Source organism: Paramisgurnus dabryanus, chromosome 12, assembly GCF_030506205.2.
Source record: "Paramisgurnus dabryanus chromosome 12, PD_genome_1.1, whole genome shotgun sequence".
NCBI classification, from domain to species: Eukaryota; Metazoa; Chordata; class Actinopteri; order Cypriniformes; family Cobitidae; genus Paramisgurnus; species Paramisgurnus dabryanus.
In genome coordinates this window covers 15,849,509-15,857,197 of record NC_133348.1, presented here as the reverse complement: position 1 = coordinate 15,857,197, position 7,689 = coordinate 15,849,509, and the positions used below count along the sequence as shown (strand labels likewise).

The 7,689-nt window shown below is 34.2% G+C and overlaps 1 protein-coding gene and 1 long non-coding RNA gene across 2 annotated transcripts; one reads left to right on the top strand and one right to left on the bottom strand.

Annotated features, from left to right (window-relative positions):
- Positions 1-74: 74 nt before the first annotated feature.
- On the top strand, positions 75-5,317 carry ccr6a (chemokine (C-C motif) receptor 6a). The gene is made up of 2 exons (XM_065255920.2): positions 75-566; positions 1,790-5,317. The coding sequence occupies exon 2, from the start codon at positions 1,806-1,808 to the stop codon at positions 2,937-2,939; it is 1,134 nt and encodes a 377-aa protein (XP_065111992.2). The 5' UTR covers positions 75-566; positions 1,790-1,805; the 3' UTR covers positions 2,940-5,317.
- LOC141279865 (uncharacterized) lies at positions 2,981-6,159 on the bottom strand. Its single transcript, XR_012334695.1, has 2 exons — positions 5,869-6,159; positions 2,981-5,731 (listed from the first exon to the last, which is right to left on the bottom strand). It is a non-coding gene; the product is annotated as an uncharacterized lncRNA (long non-coding RNA).
- Between the last annotated feature and the right edge of the window lie 1,530 nt (positions 6,160-7,689).

Genomic DNA, 7,689 nt, shown 5'->3' with positions numbered 1-7,689 from the left:
TTTGTCATTGTGATCACAAAGAAATTATCTGTGAGGTGCTATAATGTCTCTCTTAGCCAGTTTTCCCAACCAGGGTGCCGGAGCCCACAGGGGGGCCTCAGCAGATTTCCAAGGGGACATCAAGATGACTTTAAATTATAAAAAATTGCACAAAATAAGCTAAAACAATCAATATGTTACTTATTTTTTTGTAACATGTTAGCGTATATACATTTGTCTAGTTAATTTTATTTGGAAAAATTTGAGTGAGTGGGGGGCCTTCAAATATTGTTGTGGGTGGGGAATTAGGTGGAAGTAAAAAAGGTTGGGATATATGAGTATATATGACAGAACTGAAAATAATGCATGTTGGCTCTCTTTGTTAAAGGTGTTTTTTAAAACCTTAATCAGTATTCATGCAACTTTGATAGTTTCAGACACACCTACACTATGCTTTTTACCAACCACCTCTTTAGAAGTAGTGAAGCACCTCCTTGTTCTAAACAGTTACATTTTATTCTTATTGTGCGCCACCGCCCTGCCCACTTTATCTAAAGCTTTGCATTTCATAAAACTTGTCAGGACCGGTAAGTCGCTTTTTTCACCTATAAACTACATGACAGTTGTTTTATTTACTTCAGTAAAATTAATGTTAAAATGTAAAGTAAAAATATTTGATCTTACACCGCAGCAGAGTTTTAGGGAAAAAATTGTGTGTGTATATATATATATATATATATATATATATATATATATATATAAGTGTGACTGGAAAAAAATATGTATATAAAGATTAAGACAAGGAAAGACAGTAAAAAGACTTCATCATTATCATTCATACGCTTAAAAATAAAAATGCTGAAGAGAACAATAATTTCTTTTTTACTTTTTATAATTCTATAAATATATATAAATATACAAATTTATGTAGTTATATAAATATTCCTTTTGCAGAGGGGTTTTGAGGATGTCAAAGGTTTTTGAACCAAATACCAGTTTTGATGCCTTTATTTTTAAGAGTGTAATTCTGTAAAAACCTGTTGGAAGTATTTAATTCTTTAGTTTCCCTATCATAGGGTGCTTTAATTTCGGAGTACAAGTTTAAAGGGATACTTCATCCAAAAATGAAAATTCTGTCATCATTTATTCACCCTCATGTTTTTTTAAACCTGATGACATAATTTCATTTTTGGGTGAAGTATCCCTTTAAGTTCAATATCTATTCTTATTGAATTATTGAAATGCAAACATAACAAAGATCTAATTGTTACAGTTTGATGGTGATTTTGTTATTTAGATGTTTTCCTTGCACCTATAAAACCAAGTCAATGCATTGAAAAGTCTAAATTGTTTCAAGGTAATTTAATATGCAATGCTCTGTATATGCATACATCCTCTTCAGGACTAATGCTCCAATAAATAGGTTGTTTGCTTTGAATTTGGTAGCACTTACAGAATGTGACCTAATTTTTTTGCAGATTTCCTCTTTTTGCAAAGCTATAAATGTCTACAAAGTACAAAGCAATTGTTGCACTGAAACCCAATCTATCCTGGTATTCACACACACAATCCTGCAGCAACTAAATGTTAATAAATTTAGCAGAATATTAAACAATGAAAAATTATTGTAGTATCAAATAATGACAACATTTTAATGCTTTAAATTATTTAAACTAAACTCACTATTCGGATTGAATACCTTTTATACATTTGGGTTAGATTTTAGGCGTTTAATGCAAAAAAAAAACAAGTTTTACTGCTTTAAATTACTGTACAGTTATATCACCAGCTCTTTTCTTTTACCTTACAGTTTCAAGCTGAGAAAAATGAATTTTAATTATTCTGACTACACTCAAGAAGATTTACAAATGCTATATGACAATTCTGCGGAACCATGTTTAGGGGAGAAGAAACGGAACGTAGAGCAGTACCTTCAGTTAATCATTCACCCCATCATTTGCTTTGTTGGTTTTGTCGGCAACAGCCTGGTGATTTTGACGTACGCCCTCTACAAGCGAACCAAGTCCATGACAGATGTATACCTGCTGAATGTGGCACTCGCTGACATCCTGTTTGTGGTCGCTCTGCCTTTGATCATCTACAGTGAGCAGAGCAACTGGGCCATGGGGAACTGGTCTTGTAAGCTGCTGCGTGGTGTTTACAGTATAAATCTGTACAGCGGCATGTTACTCTTGGCTTGCATTAGCGGAGATCGCTACCTTGCCATCGTGCAGGCCCGCAGGTCTTTCCGGCTGCGCTCTAGAACACTGATTTACAGCCGATTGGTCTGTGTAGTGGTCTGGTTACTGGCCCTGATCCTGTCCCTTCCCACCTTCATATTTTATGAACGTTATCATCCTTCCCCTTCAGAATTCATTAGCCTATACGATAATGAAACTTTTGATACACCGACACAATATGTGTGCTTTTTCAGATTCGATTCCAATTCAACGGCACGCTTAATAAAAACGGCAGTGCCCAGTTTTCAAGTGGGAGCTGGTTTCTTCCTACCCCTTCTGATCATGAGTATCTGTTATACCAGTGTCATCATCACTCTCCTTCAGGCTAAGAACTTTCAAAGACACAAAGCAGTGCGTGTAGTTCTCACTGTGGTCCTTGTGTTTTTGGCTTGCCATATGCCTTACAATGTAGCGCTGTTATATTATACCATTACCATGTTTACTCCTCAGGAATGCAGTCATGGAGAGGCTGTAGAGTTGACCATGATTATAACAGAAAGCCTGGCCTACCTGCACTCTTGTCTTAACCCCCTGCTGTATGCCTTTATCGGGGTGAATTTCAGAAACCATTTCCGTAAGATCCTCCAAGACATCTGGTGCATGGGGAAGAACTACATGTCTGCACGGCGGACCTCACGTGTCACCTCTGAAATGTACCTTTCCACACGGCGGTCTGTTGATGGCTCTAACAATGAATATGGCACTTCATTTACAATGTGATATGGCACTGTGCATGCAAAATATTTTGATATGTGGTATCATTTTTATTTGTAAACAGTGTACTGTAAGTCTTCTGTATCTTCATTTTTTTTAATTGTATTTAGTACTAATGCTAACTCTCTTTTATTTTTCTAATATGCTCTTTTAACTTCTCCCACCAATATGTATATTTTATCTCAATAAATCAGGCTAAATATTATGACAATATGCAAAATAGGGAAGATGTTGTGTAATTGCATCTCTGCAGTCTGTCTGTTGATGCTATTATATCATAGCATTATTTATTTAAGCACCTGAAAGATTTAAGCCTGTGCTTCTGTACAGTGTAAAAAATGTAGTTATTTCAACTTTAAAATATCAACAAAAAAAATGTTTAAAATGTTGTGTTGACTGACAATTGAGTTTGATTTTTGCTGTAATATTAAAAAACTTTTCTCCATTTGTTAGTAAATATGAGACCAATTTGCTGTATTTTTACACACTAGTTTTATTAAAACATTTATGTTTCTTAACAAAAGAGTGAAAGTCCCTTACCATCTTAAGGATACGAAAAATAACACATTTAAATCAAATGAGGTGATGCAAAAATGAGTACACCCTACAAAAAATCTTTAAAAAAAACCTATCTAATATTTTGTTTGGCCTTAAAAATGGCACTAATTCTTCTAGACATTGAATAAAGAAGTTGACAACATACAGTAACATCTTTTATTCTCCATTCTTGAACAATGACCTCTTCCAGATCCTGGATGGAAAATGACTTTCTGCTTGTCTTTTTAGAACTCCTCATACTCCCCTCTGTGCTTCTTCTAAAATGAAGTAGTGACCTATGTGTTTTGGGTCACAATCATGTTAAAAGATTTCCCAGAGTGATGGTAGCATCTTCTCTTTAAGTATTTCACAGTACATCTGTGTATTCATGATGCCGTCTATAAAATTCAATTCTCCGACACTTGCAGCAAGCCCACAAAAGAATACTGCCACAACCATGCTTTACTGTTGGTACCATGCATCTTTCATGGTACTCCTCACCTTTGCCACACCATACAGTTTGGAACTGTGGATGACAGCCATGCATGCCTCTCCTTTGCACTGTACCTCCATCATGTGGTGTCAGGGGAAACATCCCAGCTTGACTTTATAATGCTTTAGCCAACTGTGCTGAACTTGCATGATGATTTTTTTCAACATCCCTCATCACAGAACGCTCTTGATGAGGTGTTAACTTCAGTGGATGTCCTGGACATTGCAGAGAGCTTTTCACAAGTCCATCCTTTTTTAATTTTGGATCCCTTTCATGAAAGTATTCAAACTTATTAGCAATGCTTAACTAATTATCTTAAAACTTTGACCATTTTGTGCAAAGAAATCTTTATTTCTCAACGTCTTGAGATATTTCTTTACCATGTGGTGCTATTCTGTCACCATTACATGGAGTGGATTTTCTCTCTTAAATACCACTCTCAATTGCCAGTTATCCTGTGTGATGATTAATTATAGTCATAATTTCCTAATGAATTCCTGTTATTTACACTTTATTAAAATTTTTTGCTAACATATTCATCAGGGTGTACTCATTTTTAAATCACCTCATTTGATTTAAAATATTTTTGTATCCTAAAGATGGTCAGTGACTTTCACTCTTTTGTTTATAAAGATAAATGTTTAATAAAACTGTTTTGTAAAAAATAAATCAAATTGGTCCCATATTTACTAACAAATGGAGAAAAATCTTAATTTTCAAAGGGGGTGTACTCATTTATGCTGTGCACTGTATATACAAAATTTGCACATATACAAAAGTAAGTACAGTGAGATAAACAGTTGCACATTTTTACCATTGCTTCAGGTGTATCTGTTTGCATCTGTCTTACAGAAAACTCATACTGTCCAGCAAACAAATATTTAATTGACACACACATTTGTTTTAACATGTGAAAGGTTATTGCTCAAGAATATATAGTCAACTTGAAAATTTAGGTTTCCAATTTTCAAAAGTTAAAAAAACATTGAAAGCATTCTTTCATTTCAAGAAAAAACTGTATCCTCCACAGTGATTTGTATATATTTTTGTTACATGTATGTTATTGTGGAATTGTTACCTTGTTGAACACATTTACCTTGTTGAATAATTATAGTCAGAACCCAATACAGTTTGAAATGATTTTAAGATCTTGCAAGAGGCACTTTCGTCTGCACAATTCAGGCAAATGTTCAGAGAAAAGGCGAACTTCAACTCTGCGCTCACCCTTGTTACACTTTTTTTTATGCTAGACATTTTCACATCCTGTGTATTCACAGTCTGTACACTCTGACCGAAGAGTAAACCTAACCAGTAACCATATCACGTAGCTAACTAAACTTAAGGTCAAGACAAATTTTTTTTTAGCTTAGTTAACTTATGCAGCTTATACCATAAAACTCTTAATAAACAGTAATAAATGCTCAATTTCTCCTATGGAGATAATTTGGTCCTGTCTCTTACTCTTTCATGTACATTAGGACAGTAGTCAGGGCCTGTACCCAATATCAGGCCTGTTTCCTTACAAAGGTTTGCCAATTTGTTCTTTTTAAATTTGAAAACATTTCTACCAGTATTAGACAATATTTTTGCCTTCGGTGTGTATACTCAAACATCACATGGCCGAAGGTCCCCTCCGGAATGGGATGCCATGCCTTTCTTGTGACCGCTGCTCTGCCCACGTTTTTTAGTCATATATGACGCGTCTACTGTGATCTTCTGCAAAGGGATAATTTTTTTTAGTGTTTGACATATCTGTGGCAGTCATCTTCTGCAAGAAGAAAAACCTTTAGTGGACAAAAAATAAATTTTTAAATATGAAACAGCATTCATCATCCCCTCTTTTGACACATGGTCTAACCCGTGAGTCAATTTAGCAACGTTGCGAAAGAATTCAGAATCACTCACCGTTCAATTTATTCATCGAATTCCCACGTCAGATTCGTCGTGATCGCGTCAGTTTAGGCTCCATTAGAAACAGTCCTCTCTCCCTGAATATTCGGTCTAGAGCCGGTTTGCTAATCCGGGATGATGAGTCAATTATTTCGTCCGGAGTCCATCAGCTTTGCGATCCCATCCTCGTCGCTAAAATTGTTGTGGAATTTTTACCTTGTTGAACACATGAATAATTATAGTCAGAAACCAATACAGTTTGAAATTATTTTAATATCTTGCAAGAGGCACGTCTGCACAATTCAGACTGTGCAGAGAAAAGGCGAACTTCAACTCTGCGCTCACACTTTTATACTTAGCTGCTAGACATTTTCACATCCTGTTCACAGTCTGTACACTTTGTATACCGAAGATTAAGCGTAACCAGTAACCATATCACTATATGTCACGTAGCTAACTAAACTTAAGGTCAAGACAAAAAAAATGTAGCTTAGTGCAGCTTATACCATAAAACTCGTAATAAATAGTAATAAATGCTCAAATCATAAAACAGTAGAAATAAGTAAGATAAAATAAGTAGATAAAATTTTCCATGACAATGTCCTCTAAAGTAAAAGTAAATAATTTAAGTGAGTTTCTATATGATTTTTCCATTTGACCTGGATAAATATATAACATAACTCAGAAGTTTTTCTTTTAAATTATCCAATTATATTTCCTTCATCCATAAATGTTTTCTATTTTATTGGACATATAATCGGACTTGGGTTAATGAATTTGGCCGTTTCTCAATTCGAAGGCTGCAGCCTCCGGAGGTCGCATATGCAGGATGCATACGTCATCAAGCCTGGCATATTTAAGTTATCTGAGGCTTATTCGTAAGTCATAAACATACTACAACAATTTACGATTTATTAAGAATAATAGTCAACTTTATAATTGTCAATATTCTGAAAAAAGACAAATTTTGCAGCCTTTGGACTGAGAAACGGCCTGTGAATGAGTTGACATTTGAGTGTACTCTGCTGCCCCCTAGTAATATTGAAGAAAATAAGTAGAGAGAGAGAGGCACAGCATTCCATTATTTCAAAATGATTGTGCCACTGCAGTAGATTTTATAAATAATTATATCTTTTATAAATATTAGGGTTATTTGTGCTAGAGAAGGTGTATTTAGAAATATGATAAGATATCACAAAAACATATATAATAATTACCAATAAGGTAAATAAATTTCCCATCCTTTAATAAAATGTTTTTTCCTCAAGTGAGCTTTCCAGTATAATAACTGGTTTTATTTATTTATTATTGTTTTTTATGATTTAATGATTCTTACTTAATTAGGTACCTTATTTTTTTAAGGTTCAAATCTTGAAATCATGGTGTTAACTTAACTTGCACCTTTTTTATGTTTTTTATTTTTTTTTATTTTTTTTGCTAAAGAAGGGTTTGATAACCGAAGTATGCACTGTAAAATAATCCATTATAAAATCCATTGAAGTCAATTCAACCTACTATTTTAAGTTTTGACCTGTGATAAGTTGACATAACTTACAAAAACAAGTTAAAATAAATAAGTAACATAAAAATATATGTTGATGTGACAAAAATTCAGAATTCTGTGTGTGTGTAAACAAACTATCAGACAGTATTACTTTGGACCAAAAATGTAAAAAATGTAAAAGTAATATTTCGTTTCCCCCCATGTGCGGTCCAAGAAAAAAAACATTTTCCAGAGAAAACGAACGAGCTTGTTGTGCTATTATGATGGGAACTAAAGCAAATAACTTTTAGGATGACACATGTCAGTATATCAGGGTTGATGAGGCTGAGAAA